Source organism: Mycteria americana, chromosome Z (genome assembly GCF_035582795.1).
Source record: "Mycteria americana isolate JAX WOST 10 ecotype Jacksonville Zoo and Gardens chromosome Z, USCA_MyAme_1.0, whole genome shotgun sequence".
Classification (NCBI taxonomy): Eukaryota; Metazoa; Chordata; class Aves; order Ciconiiformes; family Ciconiidae; genus Mycteria; species Mycteria americana.
Genome location: NC_134396.1, coordinates 6411270 through 6435677, shown reverse-complemented (window position 1 = coordinate 6435677; position 24408 = coordinate 6411270). Strand labels below are relative to the sequence as shown.

The following is a 24408-nucleotide window of genomic DNA, read 5'->3' as shown; positions in this document are numbered from 1 at the left end:
CTCCCGCCGCCACGGCCGCGCGCCCGCGGGCAGCCCAGCTCTGCCCGCTGCCCCCGCCGCCAACGGGCACTAACACCCCCGCATGCCGCGGCAGCCGCCAGCCTGTCCCCCCGGGGCCCCCGCTCCGCAGAGGGGGTGGCGGGCGGCCCCGGCCCTCCCCACCCGGCACACGCCGCTGCGCCCACCCGTGACTGACCGCCCCCGCCGTCTCTCGGCCGCTGCCGGTAGCCACCACGCAGCCACTCCGGCCGCTTCCCCGCCCGCCCTCTTATGTTAATCTGCGGGCTTTACATATCCCCTCCCAACGGCCAGCCCCCGCTGGGAGCTTGCCCCGAGCTGTCACGGCAGCGCCGGCGCCCTCACTCCCCTGCGGGCCGCCGCAGCGCTCGCCGCTCGCTCCGTGAAGCGCTGCCCGGCGGGCGGCGTCCCGCGGCGACCCCGGCCGTGGGCGGCGGCGCGGCCGTCACCCTCCGCTGGCGGCGGCCAGGGCTGCTCGTCGCGGGGCCTCGCCGGACTGGTTCTGGGGTGGGGGTGGCCTAGGGAACAGCTAGTAAGACTAAATCCAAGGTTCTAGAGCCAGCTACGGCTTATACGTATATAATATATACCTATATGATTACATATCCATATATAAAGGTACTTCTGAGGACCTCATAATGAGAAACCAGCCAAGTCCTGCTCGCAAAGGGAATGTTTTATATACAGGTATACAGCACTCCTGTGCAGGCTATGACTTTTCAGTCAGGTCCGGGCATGATGCGAGGGCCAAGCCTGACCTCCCCAGAAGAAGAGACTGGCCCAGTGACCCCTGGGCTCTGCACCAAGCTGCTCGCCTGCAAGAACAGACCGCCCGCAGGCCCTGCCCCGGCTCCTGTAGCAGCAAATTAAATCCCAAGGAGGAATGCTGTACAGGTAGGTTTTGCTGGCTAATATCTTTTGTATGTCTCCTGTGTTCCCCCTGCAAGGGGGTTTCTGGGGAATGGGATAAACACAAAGAATGTGCCCAGCTGGTAACAGTGTTGTGGGTCATGTAAAACAAGAGCTTGGCTGGCTGTAGTTTCTTTATTGCAAGTTTTTAGTGGTAATCTGTCAGGAATCTCCAATTTGTATTTTAGTTGAAGAAAAGACACTACCAGATACGGTATGTTTGGGGTTTCACTTGTAGATCACCCCAAAGTGGTCTCTCTTGTGTTTTTAAGAGCATTGACTCCCCTGTCATTTGGACTTTCTGCAGCTTTCCAGAATGCTGGGCCTGACAGCGGGTGGGAACAGCGCGCGCTTTCCTGGCCACACCTGGGAACAGCGCTCGCTTTCCTGGCTGTTCCTGCCCTGCCCTGCGCACCTGGGCACTGAGAGCAAAACTGGCCCAGTCTAGCTCCTCAGAGAGACGCCTGACTACAGAGGTGGACAGCAAAATCCTTTATCATCTAGGTAGTCAGGAGGGCCAAGAATTGAGAAGGATTTGTACGAAATCGTAATAGTAACATTTTTTAAGAGGATGCATAAAGAAACAAGTGCTAATATTAAGGACATTTTGTTGATGATGCCACCAACCATTTTTTACCACGCAGGCTGATGAATGAACCCAAACAGCAAGAGGAAGCATGCAGTTTCAAGGTCTGAATGTGATGCTATGACTGATACAGTTCAGAGTGCTTGGGCTAATTTATCAGTTAACCAGCCTTTCAGTTTGTGCCTAGTGTTGAGCACACATAGTCCAATTTACTTCCATGCCTAAAATTTAAGGATATGTGAATGTTGTTGGATCATGGCCTTATTACCTGTATAGTTCAATTTCTGCACAAAAAACCCAAGTGTTACTTCTACACTACTTTGTAGGGATTTATGAAATTTAATATTGGTACAGTGCTCTGAAAATGGTAAAGCTTTATATGCCTATGAATTTTATTGGCCTTGCATTTAGTATTTTACAGGGTTTTATGATAGATTAAAAATGCTGAGCAGTGGTATGTTGGAAGTTTCACTGTTTATAAAACAGTTTTTGGTTACATACTCTGGCACAGCCCCACTGGTATAGTGACACAGTTACTTCTGGCATTGCATCACTGCTAGAATTACATCGTAGTGATGAGACTCCCAAAAATATTTTCTTCACTCTAATGTTTGAAATAAAGCCAAATGGGTTTCATTTCTCTCAGAAATTATATTCAAGTATTGCTGGGATAGGGATTTTTTTGTTGTTTTAATGCCTATTTATGACTTGCCCATATAAAGATGAGGACTGTACTCTACAGAGATGAATGGGTGTGACACACTGTATTTATAAACACTTGCGGGCTGTCAGCTGAGTTTCCATGGCTGAAGAGAAGCATGTTAATTTTCAAATCCCATATGGCATGCTATAAACCCACAGTGGAAGCTAAGAGTAGTAAATGGAATTGCTTAGGTAAAAGAATCCTTTCCACACTGATCAAGAAAACTGTATTTAGAATCTGTAGCATTGAGAAGAGTGACTGAAGAGAGGGTGAACATGCCTTAAAAAGTTAGGGCCTGATTCTGCACAACCGTGCCTGGATGAAGAATCCTTGCTCTCACTGATGACACTGAAATTATTTCACTGATGACAGTGAAATTATTTATGTGGGTTATGAACTATCTTTACAGCAAAGAATGTGCAAGATTGGAGCCTTAACAGTACAATAAAGCTGTCCTAGGACAAATTCTTCTAGAAGTTTTATTTTGCAAGTCAGTTGGATGAACTTTTCCTTTCCTTTTCTGAATATGATTAAACGGAAACTCACTTCTTCGATGATGTACTCTCTCTTGATCCAAACAGGGATGTGTGAAGTTATTTATCAGTTCCCCAAACTGTATTTACAGGATGCAGTCTGACCCAAGATAAGCAACATACACTTCATATTTAATACAGAGTGTTTGAACAGCATGCAGTACTGTGTTCAGCAATGTCTTCATGGGCCACTGAAGCACAGTCACTTCTGTAGCCAGCACAGCCACGTGGTCAAATGTCTGTTCTATATGTTTCAGTTCTCTGGAAATAAAATTCTCAACAATATTGTTTTTCAAAAAATGAAAGGCTTTGGCCAAAATTTCATCTCAATATGTTTGAAGTACTTTATTTTAATAATGCTGAAACTATTTCTTCTCATAAACCACTTCAGCATGGTTTTGGACCAATTATTTAGAACAATTTCTATTGAACATTTTTGGGAAATCAGGATTTATGAGGACTTGTTGCAAATTTATTGATCACTGACACTCTTCAATAAAAGAGTACTCTAAAAGAAAAAATTCAATTACCTTGCAAGTCTGGAAGTATGACTAAGATACTGAACTTGAAAATTTGTTGCCTTTATAGCAACATACATCTCTGGTACCTCTGCGTATGGAAAACTCTTCTGATTAGCATTGGAGATTTGGCCAAATTAGAATCTCATTTGATTAATGACCCTGTTTTATTTTCCCATTTTGTTTTTAGTGGTTACCGGTTAAAAAAACCCACCATGTACGTGTAATGGATTTAGATGCAAATTAATTAATCAATCTTGTCTCACAATGTCTTAGCAAAAAAAAATAACGTAAATTTGCTCGGAAAATCCTGCCATCTTGGCATTAAAACTCATCTTAATTTTTAAGGGAGTTGTCCTAGAAAGTACTGAATATGCTTCATAAGCAGAAATCAAAAGTGTGAAGGGTAATAAATGAGAACCTGAAAGTAGGTTTCCTGGTCCATATTTAGCGTCTTAAATAAGTGACCTGGTTTTTCAAAGGTGCTGAGCAGGCAGCCATGCATGTGAATTCCACCGGAGTTCGCAACTGCTCAGTGCTTCCAGAAACAGACCTGTTACTCAGGATTGGCAATGCAAAATTTTTAAAAGCTTTTTCTGTACGTCTTAAAGTTGGTCAATTTTATTAAGTTGGATGCCTAAAATACTGTTCTAGGACATCCCCATTTTGCCTTGTGTCACCTTCCTTATTTCAATTTTGGCAGAGGAAAGCCTGGCTTAGGTAGTGAGGTCGCTGAGGGACCTGAGATGTTGGCTGGCAGCCTTGTTGCACTCTCGCTTGGCTTTGAACTTACTCTATTTTATGTTGCAAAGTTCAGTGAGTATTTATAAAACAGAAACCGTGGTTCTACTGCAGGTTTGGCAAATCCTGTTCTTAGCCAGAAGGTTTCTACTATTTTTTCACCTCTTTTTAGACGAAAATGGTCCACCCTTGGAAATAGTGACAGATGTCTTTTTGTATCAAAAACCAGAAACAATATTTAAACATGAGTCCAAGCTTGGATAGCAAAGTATTTCATTAATTTATCCTACTGCATATTTTCACTATATGTCTTTCTCTTCTGCCTGTTATTGCAGTTTTATTATCTGAAGTATAGGTAGTTTTCTGTGGTTTTGCAGCATATTGAACAAAAATTGGTTGTATTTTATATATATACATAGTTTATGTATATATATACACACATAAATACATATATATTCATGTATATATAATTATGTGTGTATACATAAATACATATATATACATATATACATAAACTATGTATATATACATATATATACATAGTTTAACTCTGGTGCTCCTTGAGGCAACATGTTACTAGCGAGATCATCAGCTAGCACAGTCAAAATAACTCCTTTTTTTTTAATGGAACCATACTAATTTCTGGATCCATGTCTTCCACTTACATGCTTTCTTTTGCTTGCTTTTTTTTTTCTTTTCCATTGTTGCTTTCTTTTTCTTCGCTTATATTGCCACAAAATACCATGCACAATATTTTGTCTTAGTGTTTTTTTCAAGTAATAGCTGTAAACAGCACATATTCATAAATGGCAGAGGCAAAGCTCTCCCTTGTTTTTTTTTTCTTAGTATTTTAGTAATGTAAAACTACCTCTGGGGATGTCGCAACTAAAGTCACAGTAAATCTACTTTTCTCCTTAACGTCTTCCCCAATTTACATGTTCCCGTTGAGCTAATTTGTATGTGAAACAAACAAAACGGCAATGTTATGTGCAAGAATTTGTTGTTATTGCTTAACTTTATTTGTTTTGAGTTCTATGGCTTGAGAACCAGCAATCTAAGCTGTAACATCAAAATGCAGAAGTGTTTCTGCTTTTATTTTTGCTAATTATAGCAGTAATATACAAAGCCAGTGAAGTTCATGCTATAGTGTATCAGAGCGCAGAAACTTGCTAATACTATGTCATAGCCTTATCTTTTGATAGGATAAAATTATAATCTGATTATAGATTTTCATGCAGTAGTTTTTATGTGTTGTGTAACGCTTACTAGGATGTTACGAGGGAAAGCTGGATGCAGTTAAAGGTTTTGTAAGTCAGTGACATTACTTGGAGATTATACAATTTTCCAGAATCTTATTCTATTTGCAAAAATGATCTTTGATTAAGAAGTTATTTTCTTTTTTTTTTTTTTTTGTAAAGTAAAAAGTGTAGTTTCTGTTTCAGAATTAAAAGTTTTCCTATGAGGTGCAAATGGGATTGCTACTAAAACCAAAGAGGTACAAGTTGTTATTTTAGTTTAAGGAATTATTAGAAAAATGCTATTTTTTACAAGGCAGCTTTTGTTATCAGTGTTACAACTTTGTTGGCAGTTATGAACTACTGGGTGGTTTTTTTCCAGGTTTGGTGTGAAGGATTCAGTTTTGTAGCTAAGCCAATGTGAAATATCTGATTTCAGGATTGGTAGTTATTTGTAAAGATCTATACAAATAATACATAAAGGTGTGGGAATAGCAGAAGCTCAGGCAAAATCCAGTGGATTGGCATTAGGCCTTTAAAGAAATTCTCTGTATGAAACTGTTGAAAGAACAACAGAGACATGAGAATCCTGCCACCTAACTGGTCAGTGGCACTCAATTGACAAACGGAATAAAAAACGCCTATTGCCACCTCTGTGGTGAAATATTTGAAGTACAGTTTTTCATATGGCTTTCAGTCAAGCCTCATTTTAAAATCTAATACAAAGCAGAAAAGCAGAACACCGTGTAAAGTGTCTAACCTTACATTTTATAAGTTATTAGGTTAATTTACTGGAAAAGTAGTTACAGCTTTCTTCAACACTGACAATACCCTGAAGAAGGTATTGTCTAGTCACTGAGCAGGAATTAAAAAATCTGGGTGATGTTGCAGACCTCTGACACCACAGAAAGCCCAATTCCTTAAATAGGTACTCAGTTTTGCAATTAGCTAAAGGGGATTACTAACCAATGAAATAGATTTGAACAGAACACAAATTCGACAAATCAGTTTCTGTACTTCCTTTCTATAATAGTATACATTGCTAAGACTGGAGGAGAAAAATATGGTTCACGTGTAAGAACTGTAGTTGCTGTCAAACTCTGATGCCTGCTTTTTAGCACTTTAATGCATATATAAAATCAGTTTGATTTTTAGATTTGATGGACACTCACAGCTTTCACTGGAGTCAGCCATTCTGAGTGATATAAAACCTTCTCCCGTTATTTTTTACAGATGTAGGTTCCGAACTTTGGATAACAAAATGTGAAAGTATTTGGTATGAATGTGAATGAAAATGTTTTCAGACTTCTGGCAAGTTTGGTAATGGTGAAGATGCAACAGAATTTATTTTCTTTTGAATCTGAAAATGTAAAAATTAACTGTTTAAAAGTCAGAAGTAAAAAACTTTTATTGAGATCACAAATTCCTATCCTCTTAAAGATTTGAGGGTGTTTTGCTTCGCTTTGGGAAGAAGAGAGCTACAGCACTGTCAGCCACTTTTGACATATGACTTCAGAAAAATGACTGCCTGAAAATTGGAAAGAGATTTGGGCTCATATTATCTCCACTGTGTCCTTAGCCCTCAAAGGTTAAGGATCATTTATCTGTCCTCGGGCAAAGATGGAGCAATAATAATAACAACTCTAAAATTTTCAAAACCATCAGTGTCCCACTTATTTTTTAACGTGTATATTTTGTGAAGTTTCCACAGCTTTAGGAAAAGCAACAGCAATAAACGTGGAATGTCACAGCAGAGGCTGAAGGACTCATACACCTCATGGGCAATGCTGGCTTTTGGGATACAAGCAAAGCTGGTGAAAACAGTTTTGCATTCTTTCTTGCATGTCGTTCTGACTAGTGCTTCCTAGGCTTAGGCAGCAGCCAGCAATTATTGTTCCCAAAATGCACCTCTCTATTTTCTTTCAAATGGAACTCTATAAATGCTGTCTGTATCTGGGCGTACGAACGACCATAGTTTGCCAGTTGCCTGCAGGTACAGTGCTAGGCAGAGCGCTGAGCAGAGGGATGGAGCGGCGATGCCCATGCATCCCCACCAGCAGAGCAGGGCGAGCGGAGCGGAGCGGAGCGGAGCAGGCACCAGGCCTGCGGCCCGGCTGCCTTCCGTGTCGGGGGGCTCAGGGCAGAGCACGTTCGAGAGCGCTTCTGCGCAGGACAGGAGGCTGGAGCCAGGAGGCCGTGCAGGTACGATCTCAAACAAGGGAACTGGACATTTCTAATGTGTCTTCCGGGCAAGGGCTTATTTTGAACTCCGAATGCAGCAAGCATCAGGCCAAGACCTTTCTAATTCGGCAGCTTCAGAGGAACTGTAGTGAGGAAAAGAGAGCCCAATCTGTGGTAATTATTCATGGGCAGACAGGCAGGTTCCGTGTCTGGACTCTTGGCTGAGGCTGGTGGATTATTCCAGTCCCTGCAGTCAGAGGCAGCCCATTTGGCAGGTTTTTCCTGGTAACTTTTCCAACAGCCTCTTTTACCCACAAGTGCCAAGCTGCTGAGGACTGGAGCGGCCCAGTCGTAACCAGGCACTAGCCAGCCTGTGTCTGTCTGTGTCCTGTTGGTGTTGAGGACGAGGGCCGGCTCCAGCCCACCCCGTCCGCATCCCTCCCCATCTGCGGGCACCCGGCCTTGGCTGCCGCTGCCTCTTCCCGGGGACAGCGTCAGGCACTGCCTGGCTGGGTGCCCGCGCCGCTGCCAGGGGAGGAGGGTGCAGAAGCTGAAACAAAATTCGTGGAGACTACCCTTTAAAATCCAAATCTCCCAGCAGGCGAATCGGAGTTTCAGAGTGTTCCCGAAATAAAACTCAATAGCAACAGAGTTACTATTAAGCAGGCATCCTTTATTACAGCGCTGGGCAGCACTGGGGGTCGCTCCACCATAAGTGCTCCGACAAACAAGCAAGGTCGCAGAGGCTGTATGTTGCAAAATATACATATTCGTAAGATTAATTTATATAAACATGAGATTTCTTGGAACTCATTAATATATGTAAATGTCCCTGACACATGCGTACTTAAGTCCTTAGGTGGTCGTTAGGGATCCTCTGGTGGTCGTTGGAGGAAGTCAGTAGTCTTCATCACTCTGACCGCTGACTGAACTTTGTCTTTACGCATGCTCAGTCCATTTTGTCTTGCTCATACCCTCCTTGCATATCCAAAACTAGGTGCTTCTTGTGTAGTTTCTCCTTATCAGCCCTTTCCAGGGACACAGGGCCTGAAGAATTCCTTTTTATCTATCTACATTGGAACTATCTCAGCTAACCAAGGATTTAACACAGCCAAAGCATTCTTACTCTAATGATTAGGTCAAATAAAGAATGCTCGTTAGCAATTCTACTATCTAAGCTTCCTTACTTAAGGCCAACAATACTGGCAAGCTAGGCCAAATTATCTGTGAAAGGGAAACTAAAAGGAAACATTGAGCAACCAAGATATTTACAACATTTCTTTTTGTCTTTGGGGATTTTAGCTCTTTTCATTCCCCCCTTTTCTTTAAACTTTGTAAATTCTTTTACAAAGGTTCTAAATTAAAAGTTCTAGCATTGTCAAATTCACAGGTATGATTCCCCATGGGATAGGTTGGCCTGCAGATTGAGGAATTGGGAGGCAAGCAGTTACGCTTGTCAAATTTACCAAATCCTTGAATGAACTCTAACATTAAATTGTTAGCATACACACTAGTAAACAAGCGCATAGCAGCATCAGCAAAACTAATTTCGGGTCAATCTTACGGACGTTGGTCCCGTAGGCTGAGATTTCCATGGTCCAGTAGGTGCTTTCTTAATTCTCGAATAGTGGATCCACGCAGCGTGCTTCTCAAGCTTAACTGCAGTGTAGGTTGTGAGCAGAACTTGAAAAGGGCCACTCCATTTCTCTTCAAGAGGGTCACCTGAAATATTTTTAACATAAACCCAATCCCCAGGTTTAAACAAGTGCACTGGAGAATCTAAACCCCACGCTCTGGTAGATACTACTAATTTATTTACTTCTTGTAATTGTTTCCCTAATGCTATTAGATATTGCTGTAAGCTAATTTCCCCTGCTTGGGTGAGATCTTGCCCTCGATATCTGGTTTGAAATGGTCTCCCATATAAAATCTCAAAGGGACTCAATTTCTCTTTAGTCCTTGGTTTAGTTTGAAGTCTCAATAATGCAATTGGGAGGGCCTGATCCCATCTCAAGTTGGTTTCCTGACAAATTTTGCTCAATTGTGTTTTTATCATGTGGTTCATTTTCTCTACCTGTCCACTTGCTTGTGGGCGGTAGGCTGTATGCAATTTCCAATTAATTTCTAAAAACTTACTAGCTTGCTGAACTACCTGTGACACGAAGTGTGGCCCTCTGTCAGAAGAGATAACTTCTGGCACTCCAAACCTAGGAATAATTTCTCTTAATAAAACTTTTGTTACTTCTCGAGCTTTATTTGTTCTGCAAGGGAAAGCTTCAGGCCATCCAGAGTAGGTATCAGTTAACACTAACAGATACCTATACCCCCTTTTTCTAGGGAGCTCCGAAAAGTCTATTTGCCAGTTTTGACCTGGAACATTTCCTTTGCCTATGCTTCCAAATTTTACACGATTTTCTACCTTTGGGTTATTTTTCAAACATGTCTCACACCTATCAACCACACTTTTCACAGTTTGAAACAAATTTCTAGCCACTATCTGCTTAGTGAGAGAGTTATACAAAGCTTCAGTTCCCCAGTGAGTTTTGTCATGTTCAGTCTTTGTCAGTGCCCACAGTAGTCTAAAGGGAATTATTATCCTGTTATCTTTTAACACTGCCCATCCTGATAGGCCAATTTTAGCCTCTAAGTCAGTAATTAACTTCTGATCCTTTTCATCGTATTCAGCTGATTCAGGTAGTGGCAAAGATTTTTCAGGAATTAAACTTAGTATCTCACCTTGTTCCGCTGCTTGCCTTGCCTCATAATCAGCCAACTTATTTCCCACTTCCCTGTCAGTGTTACCTTTCTGATGTCCTTTGCAGTGCATAATCGCCACTGCTGACGGAAGTTGCACAGCCTCTAAAAGTCGCAGTATTATATCAGCGTGTTTTATACCTTTCCCTTGAGCGGTTAAGAGTCCTCGCTCCTTCCAAATTGCTCCGTGAGCATGCACTACGCCAAAGGCATATCTTGAATCTGTCCATATATTCACTCGCAATCCTTTGGCAAGCTCCAGTGCTCTCACTAAGGCAACTATTTCGGTTCGTTGTGCAGATGTGCCTTTAGGGAGTGACTTTGCTTCCACCACCTGATCTGTGGTGGTCACAGCATATCCTGCCATTCGAACTCCATTCTTTACAAAACTACTCCCATCGGTATACCAAGTGTGGTCAGCTTCTTCCAGTGGCTCGTCCTTCAGGTCAGGCCTGCTTGTGTATACGGTCTCAATGGTTTCTATACGATCATGTACAACAGTCTTCATTTCCTGCTTATTACTTAGAAAAGAAGCGGGGTTAATAACAGCAGATGTAACGATTTCGATATCGTCCTGTTCCATCAGGACTGCTTGATACTTCAGAAACCTTGATGGTGACAGCCAATGTCCTCCTTTTTGTTCCAAAACGGAAGTTACAGCATGGGAAGTATGCACAACCATCTTTTGTCCCAAAGTAAATTTTCGAGCTTCTTGAATGATCAAAACAACAGCGGCAACTGCCCGAAGGCATCCCGGCCATCCTTTACTCACCTCATCCAATTGTTTGGAAAAATATGCTACTGCTCGTTTATAAGGACCCAGCCTCTGGGCTAGAATTCCCAAAGCCACTCCTTGTCTCTCATATGAGAACAACCAGAAGGGCTTTGTTATGTCTGGCAGGCCCAAAGCTGGAGCTCTCATTAATTCCAATTTCAATTCTTTGAACGCCCTCTTGGCTTCATCAGTCCATGTTAACTGTGTCTGACTATTTTTCAACAGTTTGTACAAGGGTTTAACTAAAAGTCCATAATTATAAATCCATAATTGACACCAACCTGTCATTCCCAGAAAGGTTCGCAGCTCTTTTACTGTGGTCAGTTCTGGGGTCCTGCAAATGGCTTCTTTTCGGTCATTCCCGAGCTGTCTCTGTCCTTTAGAAATCACAAATCCCAAGTAGATTACTTCTTTTTTCAAGATCTGGACTTTCTGCAACGATACTCGATAACCACTTAGTCCAAGAAAATTTAACAAACTCACAGTCCATTCCTTACATTCTTCTTCTTTTTCTGTAGCTATCAGAATATCATCCACATATTGCAAAAGGGTACCATTTCCTGGAGGCCTTTCCCAAACCTCTAATTCTTTAGCCAACTGATTTCCAAAAATTGTGGGGCTATTCTTAAATCCTTGAGGTAACACTGTCCAGGTTAGTTGGGTTTTCCGTCCTGAATCAGGGTTTTCCCACTCAAAGGCAAAAAAGTTGCGGCTTTCAGGGGCCAAGGTGAGGCAAAAGAATGCATCTTTCAGATCTAGTACTGTGAACCATTCATAGGTTTCTTTTAAACTGGTCAGTAAAGTGTATGGGTTTGCCACTACCGGGTGCAAATCTTCAACTATCCGATTTATTGCCCGTAGGTCTTGTACCAATTGGTAGGTTTTGCCATCAGGCTTTTTGACAGGCAGAATGGGAGTGTTGTACTCTGAAGAGCATTCAGTCAATAATCCGAATTTTATAAAATCTTCTATAATATGTTTCACTCCTCATCTATCTTCCACTTTCAAAGGATATTGTTTCACCCTAATGGGTCGTGCTCCTTCTTTGAGTTTAACAACAACCAATTCCGCATTTTTAGCTTTTCCAGGTATTCCCGAGGCCCATACTCCTGGGTATACCTGGTCTTTTATTTCCTGCATAATTTCTTCTTCTCTAACTTGGGGTTCAGTGAGAGCCAAACTTAAAATTTCAATGTGGTTTTCTTCTGGTATTTTAAATTCGATTTCCCCATCTTTAAATCTTATTTCAGCATTCAATTGTTCTAATAAGTCCCTTCCCAAAAGTGGTCTAGGAGCTTCAGGCAAGTAGAGGAATTTATGAATCCCTACACTTTTTCCCATTTTAAATTTAAATGGTCTTAGAAAGAAAGCCCTCTCAACCTGCCCTGTTGCTCCCACAATGTTAACAGTTTGTTTACTCACGGGCAATAAAGTCTGATTTAATACTGAAAATGTGGCACCTGTATCTATTAAAAATTCTACAGGTTTTTCTTCTTTCCCTAGCTGAATTTTTACCAAGGGTTCTGCTAGGGAAGATTCCCCTGGTCCCCATCAATTTTCTTCCGTGTTGGCTACCATCACCGATTTTCCCAGTCTCAGGCAATCTTTTTTCCAGTGCCCCAGTTGTTTACAATAGGCGCACTGATCTTTCAAGAGGGGTTGATTTCCTCTATTCCCTCTAAGTGGGGCACTTGCACCACTTCTCATAACTCCTCTCCCCTCATTGCTGTTGCTCCGAGGGGGTATCTGACCTTCTACGGTGCGCAAAGCAGCTACTGTAGCATTAGCAATTGTTTTACCCATTTGTTTTTCCTTTTGACTACCTCTATTCTGATACGCTTGCCAAGCAGTTTCCAATAACCTTTCCAAGTCCCTTGCATCTGCCCCTTGCACTTTCTGTAATTTCCTTCTAATATCATCAACCGACTGTCCCAGAAACAGAAATATTAGCTGACTTTGGGACAGCATTTCTTATTCCGTACACAATCCATTCCCTGTACCGCACCAGTAAATCCCTGGTTCCCATCTGGTTAGGGTCCCAGCCAGGATTGGTCCACTGTTCCCGGCAGAGTCCCAGCCAGCACCAGAGCCTGTACCTGAGCTCTAGCTGCTCTCACCCACTGTTCCCGGCAGAGTCCCAGCCAGCACCAGAGCCTGTAAACACTGCATCCACATCCTATAACCTTTCATTCTGGGAACCAACTTTCAAATATCTCTGTCCAATGCTACATGCTGAACAACAACTTTTCAATATCTCATTTTGCTTATTTCTCTCCTTTTCTATCGCCAAGACCACAGGGTCCTGGGGTGCCAAATTAATTCCGCACTCTTTCTGCTACTCAGGGTGATTCCACAGAGTGAAAAACCTATCTGCATAAACCACCTCATCTCATTTTCCTTCTTGCTGCAAAAATAACATGAGTTGCAACGAAGTGTTATACTTCAAAGTTCCCTTCAAAAGGCCTTTTTTCTCCATTATCTAACTTATATAAAAGCCACCACTGATTACAATATTTTATCAAGGTTTTACGATTCACACTCCCTCCAGGTGGTTCCCCAATAGCTTTCCAGTGAGCCATAATGCAGCCCAAAGGACTCTTTTTCAAAATTCGGCCTTGCTGGTTCCCCATTCTAAATTTATATAACACAAGGACAAAAACAAAAACTGGAACACAAACACTTACACATAACAACTACTATCCCTAGATAGTAAATGTCAACACAGAGTAATCAGAGATTTTCAAATACGCGTATGCTAGACATATACGTATATCACATACGCATATGTAAATCAAAATCAGATACAAATGCACAAACAAATGACCGTACTAACCAAATGATCAATACAAATCATGCAGCATACCAACCAAACGGCCAGTACGAATCGTACATGCAATTTGTATGCCACCCGGCGAGGTTCTCACGAACTGCGACTTATGAGTGGCTTCAAATGACCAGTCCCAAAACTCAAAAAGAATGCCTTTCTTACCAGTGGTACTTGTCTATCCCCGCATGGATCCACTGAATCGGGGAGTCCCTCCAGAGAAATCTCTGGGGCTGGCCAAGGGAGTCTCCGACTCAGGGGCTCCTGCAGCCGCACAGAGAGGGTCCCATCTGGGTCGCCAAAGCTGAAACAAAATTCGTGGAGACTACCCTTTAAAATCCAAATCTCCCAGCAGGTGAATCGGAGTTTCAGAGTGTTCCCGAAATAAAACTCAATAGCAACAGAGTTACTATTAAGCAGGCATCCTTTATTACAGCGCTGGGCAGCACTGGGGGTCGCTCCAGCATAAGTGCTCCGACAAACAAGCAAGGTCGCAGAGGCTATATGTTGCAAAATATACATATTCGTAAGATTAATTTATATAAACACGAGATTTCTTGGAACTCATTAATATATGTAAGTGTCCCTGACACATGCGTACTTAAGTCCTTAGGTGGTCGTTAGGGATCCTCTGGTGGTCGTTGGAGGAAGTCAGTAGTCTTCATCACTCTGACCGCTGACTGAACTTTGTCTTTACGCATGCTCAGTCCATTTTGTCTTGCTCATACCCTCCTTGCATATCCAAAACTAGGTGCTTCTTGTGTAGTTTCTCCTTATCAGCCCTTTCCAGGGACACAGGGCCTGAAGAATTCCTTTTTATCTATCTACATTGGAACTATCTCAGCTAACCAAGGATTTAACCCAGCCAAAGCATTCTTACTCTAATGATTAGGTCAAATAAAGAATGCTCGTTAGCAATTCTACTATCTAAGCTTCCTTACTTAAGGCCAACAATACTGGCAAGCTAGGCCAAATTATCTGTGAAAGGGAGACTAAAAGGAAACATTGAGCAACCAAGATATTTACAACATTTCTTTTTGTCTTTGGGGATTTTAGCTCTTTTCAGAAGGGCCTCTCCTTCTCCCAGCACACAGCCATCCACCCTGGCAGCGGCAACCTTAGCGCAGAAAATGAAGGAGAGAAATGCAAAGTTGCTCACCAGTGTTAAAATTAGCAGTTGACATGATTGTGGTAACTCCTTGATGGCCATGTGTTACATCCACAAGTAATTCTGCATTTCTGTGGGGATCAGCTGCAGATATTTTGTGCTTGAATATCTGAGAAGTTTAAAATGTAATTGGAAATTGATGCAAAGGATACATACATAGTTAACACAAATAGATTTTTAAGACTCTGTTATGAATGGCCTGATTGAGGAGTGAAGATCTTACTGATGAGCTATGTGGAATACTTCTCAGGAATTACAAAAAGGTTTTATTGATTTAGGTAGAAGCAATAAATAGAGAACTGTAAAAATGATAAATACCCATGGGAGCATCAGCAAGCTCTGACTAAATCTACTGACAGCAAGAAAGTTTTCCCTTTGGCCCAAAAGCAGTTGATGGGATATGTCTTTTATATTTACTGCAATATGAAATTACACATACCTATCTTTAAGAGGTACCATTATACCCTATCTTCATATGTTTCTGTTGGTAATCAACCTGTTACAAATTTTTCTTCAGGAACTTCTGGGTTTAAAACTATTACTGGAATTTTGTTGTTTAAATTGTAGTGAACGTTAGGATTGGGATTTGTAGGAATGCTAGGAATTAGGAAGTTCCTTCAAACTCCCTACAGCCTTTTAGCTCCAGCACACGTTAGCTCTGTGATAGCAAGTCAGTTCCTTTTTCACAGCAATTCACTCTTTGCTAATTCCATGCTTTGGAGTAGTAAATGTACCTTCAAAAATATTGCTAGCTTCTGAGCTTTGAGAGGTACTGTGGAGAATGTGAAGGTTTCTGTAGTCATGCTTTAATTTTTGTATTTTTCCTTCATTCAATAAGAATACAAGTCCTTTTTTTTTTTAAAGGAGACAGGAAAAAAGCCTATTATATTGAATGAATCATATCTCAGTGAAATACTATTGTTTATGTCTGCCACTCCCCTCTAGTGAATAGAAGTGGAATTGCTCTGTCTCATGCCATGCCACGGACCCGCAGCTGCAACCAGATTATGGAAATTTTCTTCAACTTTCAGTGATAGAGAATTATCTTTTTTGGAGTTGAACAATGTAAATTTTTTTCTGCTTTTTCTATTAAGGACAAACCAGACCTTCATTGCAAAGCATGCCAAGTTTGCTAAGTTCAGTCCTTTGCACACAAATAATGCCCAAGTAAATACAAAATTAACTTCAAGAACAACAGTAAAACTGTATTAGTTATTACTGCTGTGTCTGTATATCGCTGGATTTGAATAATAGTTTCATGCTTCTTGCCCCAGTTTACATACGCACAGCATTTATTTTAATAATGTTTACTTTTTTCTTGATTGTTGAATATATATTTATTTAGTAATTTTAAAACCTCCATGAGAGGTTGATATTTGCTTTATTAAACCTTTAAGTAATTGTTACCAATGCTAGAGTGGTTTGGTCACAGACAGGTGTACAAGCCAAGATAAAAATATCAATCCATATTTTTTCACATGGACATTTTTGTTGAACAGGTAAATATTCTAATATAAAACAGAGGAAGCCAGTGTTATAAAAATGGTGTGTACATGATAAATATTCTGTCAAATGTCAATTAACAAGATATCAAGTGTGAGATTTCTCTGGCCAAAGGCCAGTCATATAGCTCAGTAGTCACCCTTGTCTGTCCTTATCACCTATGGAGAGAAATACATGCATTTAGGTCTCCATTCATCTCCTAACGTACACAAATAAAATATGCTCCTGCTCAGAAGCTGATTGTTTCTATTAACTGCACGTTACAGACATCTCAAGCTAGTATGAGATGAATCCTGTATGGGGTGGTCTAAAAAAAATCTGTTTGTGTCTGCTTCTTTGCTCTTTCATTGTGCCATTTATTGGTGTAATAAATGTGCATTAATTGGTGGTACTGGTGAAAATAACTTCTGCTTTCACAATGACAACCAAAGTTAGTCCATTAGAGGTGCACAGGCTGCGACGGTCTCATTCTTAGCAAAGTAGCCCAAAGGAGTCATGTAAGATGTAGAAGTAGTGAACCCTAAATCACCATAAAATGTGATGTGAGGCAACTGTATGCTGAAATACATTTCATTAAAAAAAAAAACCAAAACAACAGGGATCCAAAGTTGTTCTCAGCCATACCTAAGGAATGCAGAGGTATGCCTGACAGTAGAATTTTCTCTATACAACTTCATAGGTTTATATATAATACTCACACATTAAAGCTGACACTAGGCATTCACTTACCTGAAGCCTAAAGAATCGGGAGTGTGAATGTGGCTGAGATGCCAAGTGTAACACATTTCCTTGCTTTCCTTTTGGCATCATTTTGCATTTCACATCCTTGCACTTTTCTGAGAACCAAAGCTGCAGTTCACCCTTGTTTTTAAAGGATGGCAGATGTTGTTTGTAAAGGCTAAAAGCACTTTTTTGTTCTTTTGTAACTAAAAGAAGTGTAAAAAAATATGAGGCCAAATCCTGTGGCATCTAGTTAGGCAAAACTCACACTGGGTTTTGTGGACTCTAGCTTTTTTTTTATTTACAGACTGTGCTGTACATCACTGCAGCTCTATATTCTCTTCCTTTGTAACAAAAAAGATAAAGTCCTGTTTGTTATTGCACAGCACTTTGAGAACTGTGGTTGAGAAACTGTGGTTGAGAAGTGCTATTACAGATTTGTTAATAAAAATGATCTCTTCTCTTTTCCAGAGAGATCAGTGCTTGCCCAGCCGACATTTGTTTTTGAAAAGAAGGACCGTCCTCTGAAGGTAAAAAGCTTTTTTAAGCTTTTTTTTTTTTCATAATTGGTAAAATATGCTGAGAAATGAGGATTCTATAGACAATGATCCTAGCAGTAATAAAAGATTTTAGCCCAGGTTAAGACTTGTAATAAATGGTCTCAGAATAGAACAAGGAAAAGTAGAAACTAGAAACACGACTGCTTTTCATGCATATATGCTGGATTGATATACTTTTGTGTCCTGGTCTAGAAAATGGCTGTTCTATTCTCCTTGACCTTTCCACACTTATATTTTTTTTCCAGCGGCCTGCAGAAGACCCAGTTTGCAAAGCTGAAAATGGTAATAACCACCTCATTGAAACAGTATAATAATACACTGGGTTATTCATAGGTCTGACTGTTGCCTGTGAAAACAGTGTTTGGACCCTTACTTTGTATGAGCGGGGACAAATCCCTGTTAGTAGACTAAGACTATGTGGGTTGTAGAGCCACCTACTATGTCCTAATATATATGTCCCTGTCTTAAGAATTCTTCCCTCTTAACCTCTCATATTTACCAGAAAGCCAAACTCCGGAAGCCCTGAAAAGTGGCTAAGTGTATTCATCAGCTCTATGAGCTCCTAGCTGCCCTTTTGCTATTTATTTAGGCTACATTATAATGTAACTTCCCATTCTTAATGTCTTCTGAGCCTGTGGGCTCTGAACTGATTCTAAGTGCTTGATCTAGGATCCCTGAATGTAGTAGAAATAAAGACGACTCCCTAGGTCTTTGTGCCAGGTGTTGACTGAGATTCCAAAGCCCTTGTGCTCTTAGGTACTGCCTTAAAGCCGTTCCTGTAAGTCATTCCTAGAATTGATTGCATTCAGGTTTTAATTCCATACCATGACATTGTGCTGAAATCTCCTGCCAATCTGTCCCTGCAGAACATTATCTTTACTTTTCTCTAGATTTCATTAGTTGTTCCAGAAAGCGTGTAAGATCATCATCTTTTACTTTCCAGAAGTCTGACTCTCAGTCTAACACAGGTATGACGTTTAGCTCCGGTCATGTTTTAATTACTATAGTTCTATATTCTCAAGTGGTAAAGAAGAGAAGGAATTTTCCTGTCTAAGAAACATTTCTGCACTGTAGAAATGCTGCAAGTCATGAAAACTTAAACAGTGATATAAATTTGCTGGTAATTTCCAATAAATCCCTTTTTAAGTAAAAATAGATTAATTTTCCATACTTACATAGTATTACATAAAGTACTGAAAAAACTGTATATTTCATATCGTTTCCTTGAATTGCTCACACAGTCAAGGGAGGAGGAGGACTGGAAAGGAATGAGATTCCCTGGTTTGTGGAAGAGATCAGTGTTCCCTGGGCAATCTCTGAAAATTTAAAGCAGTTTCCAGAAGGGTCCCTCCTTCTGTCCCACCAACAGCTGACCTGGAAGGCCCTTTATGGACTGTGTATTGCTTCCATGGGAAATGCACGCAAGTCGCTGAGGCTACTGTGCAGGACTGATCTGTTTTTTTCAGTGTTTATTTAACATACGGATGGGACCAGAAAGTTATTTCTGAATTCACGCATTAATATGTGTACACTATATTTTGTTTTATTGAGTCCTGTGACACACCTGAATGCAGCTAAGAGGATTTAAGATAAGCTAATTTTGGTTCACTCTGAAAATTATACTGAGATCATACACAGAAAATCATAGATATGGTAGAAATTTTCGGGTATGCATATACTAAAAAATAAAGCAGGATGCAGGAGGAAGCTTGAGTGTTTGACCTCTTGATTGTCCACACTGCTTAACTGATAGCTCACTCCCTTGTTCTGTTTTGAACCCCTCCAACTGGCAGTCTCCAAGACAGAACTGTTACAGAGTGGACTAGCCGTAAGCAGTGTGCCTGAGCCAGGCTGTGCCACTTGGCCTCAGAGACCTCTCTGATTCCGCAGCATAGGCATAACCTAACAGTCTACTTCAGAAAGCTGGTAGTTAGCAGATAATAATTTATTCTACTGCCAGTGAAGGCATGACATCAAATTGGCTAACCTTAAAATTAATCTTTTTTTTTTCCTCCAAACAAATGATAATTTCAGTCTTTTATCCTTTCAGATACAACTCCCACTCAGAAAAGAGGGAGATCATCTTCCTTTACCATCCTTCCTACCTTCCCTCCCTCCCAGCCAGGTAATTAAAAAAAAAAAAAAGAAAACAACAAACCAAACAAATATTTATGTAGAAAAGCAGGTATTAGCTAAAATAGGGAGATGTACAGAAATGCTTTTTCTGCAGGACAGAGCTGGAGTGCATTGCACTAGGCTGGTATTTGGACAGGAGAGAGGAATGTTTTAGGAGGAGGACTGGCAGTTCAATAGAAGAAATGTTTTTTGCATTTGTTGTTAGGGAATCCTGCAGTGCTGGCAAGGAATCTTTGAATAATTTGCAAATAGGCATTTACACAGGGTGGTACAAATTATACTTGAAAAACCAGAATGGAGTTAAAGTAATTACATGAATTAGTTTGCTTGCACTTTATTGGTGATAGTTCCTCTAGGAATACCATTTTCTATCCTAGGAGTCTGTCTTCCACCTAATCAGTGACCCTGGGTGTATTCTCCCACTTACCCCTAATGGGAATGATGGAGTGATCTTAAATCCTAGTCTATGTCTCTTACCAGAGACAGGTCCTTGACAGACCTTGGCATAAAGGATTTCTAAACAATCTTAAGAGGACACAACATTGTTTACCAGCAAACCACACTCTTTCTGCAATGAAAAAGTAGTGATTCTGTGCAGAGTATCAGCCGAGTCATTTTACAGGACGTGGTACATGGTTGCCATCACTTTCTGGCCAGTGTTTGGTACCTTTTTTAAAACAGTGGAAGCATCAGTAGTGCACTGCCATCATTACAGTAAGTTATGAAAGCCTTTTTACCAGAACAGGGCAGGGCACATTTATTTATTCCCATGATCTTAGGCCTCATTTACTCATCTTAAAAATGCCTAAGGCTGGACCAGATAGCGTTGCATTTCAATAGCTTTTGCAAACCAGCAGTACCCAGTTTTCGCAGCTGAAGAAGGATTTTATGAGTTTAAAACATCTGTTAATATCCAAAAGACTTCTGTCTCTGACATAGCTGGCAAACCCATGGTGCTTTGTGTGCCTAAGTCTACCCACCTGTAAAATGGAGACAGTAACAGTTATCTCGGAGATCTTGTTTAGATGGATAGGTTGGAATATTGCTCAGGTACTACCAAAACAGGGAGGGGTTACAAAAACATGAAATAATAATTAAAATTTGTTATTACTCATTATTAAAGTTTAAATTCCTTGTTCTGTAGTAAAGAAGAACAACATATTCATGACCTCAGCTCTTCTTCAAAGAAACCCTGGCTTGATCAAAAGTACAATAGAAGGTAAATGTCATTGCAATATTTGTTCACTGTAGTTGCACAAAGACATTCTTAACAGATACAAGAGACATAAAAATGACAACTCTTCTGAGTGATAGGCTAAGTATCTTTATGAGGTTCGTAAGTTATTTGTTTGACAGTGTAAATATCCTGTGAGCTCTCTTCTGAGCCTCTGCTCTGACTACTTAATTCCTGAGTGGACTGAATATAACCTTGAATAGTGAAATTCCACATTTCTAACTGAATAACTCTGCTGCTGGAGAAGGCAATGAAGAACCCTCTTGACGTCTGCAGGTGCAGGAATAAATTTGAAATACCAGAAGACAGATCTAACACAAAGCAATAAATATAAGTATAAATATAAAGATATATTTAAATACATAAATACAAATATATTTTATAAATATAAGTAACTATATTTTAGTATATAATGCATCACTTTTTATTCAGATAGGATAACAAGGGTTGGTGTCACTGCAGAGTTGTGTATTTTAGAAGGGATTACAATTTTTCAAAATCTGTAGCAAGTAAACAACAATAATGTTACTTAAATATGCTTTGAAGCTTTCAGTTAAAGAGGCAAGACTCATAAGTATGAATTAGATGTGAAGAAAAAGTCTCTGTTTAAATATTTTGTCTTTGTATTTTGCAAGGATCCTTGTCACAAACTCAATTGCGGAATGTCATTAGACCTGCCATTTTACAACCACCACAAGCCCTGGCCAGTCCTGAAAATCCTGTAGTATCTCCAGTAACTAAGAAAGAAGCATGTGTTCAGGTAAAAAGAAAAGTAATTTTACTGGCTAATACATGTTTGCAGCTCAAACTAAAAAAAAAACAGTGCTGTTTTGAAGCAGTTAATTATTCCACTGCATGGCTTTTAAGGAAGTTCCCATATCAGTTTCAGTGGAATCGATGGATAACTGACACGGTGTGAACTGTTAAACTCGTGCTGACTGTGTTTGAAAAAACATCTTTCCTCTGCAGGCTGTCTTAACTTTCAGATACCAGGGTGCTGTGGGCAAGTCAGCTTTGGGGGTCTTTTGGATTTCTTTTTTAGAAAGTAACATTTTAGCTTTTTGATTGAGGGCATTGTCTTAGTACACAGCAGGAGGAAGCTCTGCCAACTGCCACATATATACATATATATATACCTCAGTGACTCTGGAATTCTAGCAGATCTGTTTATAGCAGAAAATAAGCTTGGTCTAATTAATTAATCTGGTTTTATTATTCCTAGCTATCTGAAGACAGCTCTTATTCCTCAGCTGAGGGTTCAGTAAGTTCCCAAACAGCAGTGAGGTCATCTACTACCATGAATCTTTCTAGCTCTAAAACAACACAGTAAGTCTTTATTTATTATATTTCTATGCCATTTTGTCACTTGGCCTATGGCATGCCCTTTTGTCCTACATGTCTAACATGGTACTAAGCCCATGTTATCTACAGCCACACAGTGCTCACTGGTGTTTGTGTGTGGTGCCAGGATTTGTGGGTACTGAGATGAGCTCCATACACCATAAGAAATGGACTCCTGCTGGGAATTAATCTCTGTGGGACAGTTTGTTTCTCATTAGCAACCCCCAAGCCAGAAACTATTTTGGTTTTCCATCTCATGCAGCTTTGGCAGTTCAAAATACGTCCCAGTTTTGAATGTTTACAGTCATCTTTGTGTCCCTTTGGAGAACTCTCTTCTGATTGCGTAGCTGCTGCATCTCATAAACAGTTGCAGAGAAACTCAGGAATTACCAAAATATACCAACATATTGGACACAGGAGACGTGAAGAAAACCACACAGGACTGATTTGGAAGACAAAGTGATGCTCTACTTCCGTGCACACGCCAGAATTTCTGGCACGAACAACTATCTGTGACGGTAGTGATAGGGTGGAATCTTTGTGCAGACGTGGGCTGATCAGCACGGACCTCAGAATTTCTGCATGAGGAAGCTGACTTCCTTGGACTAGGATGTTGCCCCATGCCCTTGCCTCTGTATATGACTGAAAGAGCTCATACTGGTGCGAGAGTGGGTTATTACCTCTCTCTGGAGACTGGCTCATGAGAATGTTAGGTCTGTTAGGCCAGCAGGTTATCTTGTGGGTATTAATACTGCTTGCTGATGGTTGATGAGGGTTATTTACCTGGAAGTTGTGAGCATCAGGAATACACCTGAGATCAGTTATGATGAGAGAATGACATTTCAAAACTGCTGGGGCCACAGATACACATTTGTGATGTTGCCTCCTTTCCCCCTTCCACCCAAAGAAGGCAGAGAACATGTTAACTGCAAAGGAGTCTGTTCCAGTCTTCTTCAGGGCTGGATGGGCCTGCACACAACATGGTTCCTGCACACAATATTTGGGATGCACAGTGCTGGGGTTCTGAGGAGATAAGGGATTTTACATGCACGGACAGCTTAGATTCTTAATCCTTATCAACAAGAAGGGCATCATTAGACGGCAGATGCTTACTCTGATTTTGGAACAGCCAGCCTGTCCTTTTCTATCACAATTAATGCTGTGATGATGCCCTGTGAGGACAACATGGAGCCACACAGCATGCTGGATTTTTAGCAGATTCAGAATGATGGTAATGCACATACTGCAAAAGCTAAAGGGAAGATGGTACTGACTTCAAAATCAGTTGGTGTTGATACTCCAAGTCTATTTACCTTCTGTCACCTGCGCAGTATCTAGGAAAAGATAGGTGACTGGCTTTCTCTTGTGAAGTAGATGGATAGAGAAATGCAACGCAGTGTTTCAGTGCTGACAAGTTACAAGACTTAAAAGTGCTTATGGCATTTATTTTCCTTTTCTTTTTTAAAAGAGGAATTGCTAATCTGCTTGGAGTATTTGTGCCTCATTAATTCTGTATACCGCAATTGCAGTAAATGTTGGTTTATTTGACAAGTTGAAAACTAATTTAAATACAACTACGTGCTTACTGCTCTTCCGAGATTGCAGGGGAGTGTAAGTGCTATTCTTCTGATCTGTATTAAGTGATTGATGCTTTAAAATACTTCAGGGAAATCTTTTTGGCATAGCTGTTTTCTCATAGATACCTTGACAACAAGTATTCAAACAAATAACTTGAACTCCATATGCATGCTAAACAATAGTGAACATTGCAGCCAGACCTGCTCATTGCTAAGAAAAGATTTTTTTAGATTTGTTTTTAATTATCAATCAAGGTGTAACTATTGACATTTATCTACAAAAAATAAAATGCAGAGAGAGACTCAACATTAGGGATTGCTGCTGCCTGCAGATGTCCCTCTTACTTTCTCTCCTCTTCCGTCTCTTCTTCTCTGTGTGATAAGGATCTGTA

General features: G+C 40.6%; 1 protein-coding gene across 2 annotated transcripts in view; it reads left to right on the top strand.

Annotated features, from left to right (window-relative positions):
* Nucleotides 1-355: 355 nt before the first annotated feature.
* Nucleotides 356-24408, top strand: part of RANBP3L (RAN binding protein 3 like) — a 42506-nt gene continuing 18453 nt past the window's right edge. Inside the window, exons 1-8 of one of the 2 annotated variants that reach the window (XM_075527358.1) lie at nucleotides 356-912; nucleotides 17640-17698; nucleotides 17974-18010; nucleotides 18619-18696; nucleotides 19779-19853; nucleotides 21009-21083; nucleotides 21734-21831; nucleotides 22321-22424. In XM_075527358.1, coding sequence (XP_075383473.1) covers nucleotides 657-912; nucleotides 17640-17698; nucleotides 17974-18010; nucleotides 18619-18696; nucleotides 19779-19853; nucleotides 21009-21083; nucleotides 21734-21831; nucleotides 22321-22424 — 782 coding nt within the window. In that variant the 5' untranslated portion in view covers nucleotides 356-656. Of the gene's footprint in view, nucleotides 913-17639; nucleotides 17699-17973; nucleotides 18011-18618; nucleotides 18697-19778; nucleotides 19854-21008; nucleotides 21084-21733; nucleotides 21859-22320; nucleotides 22425-24408 lie in introns of both variants that reach the window. The other variant, XM_075527357.1, reaches the window with a different exon arrangement.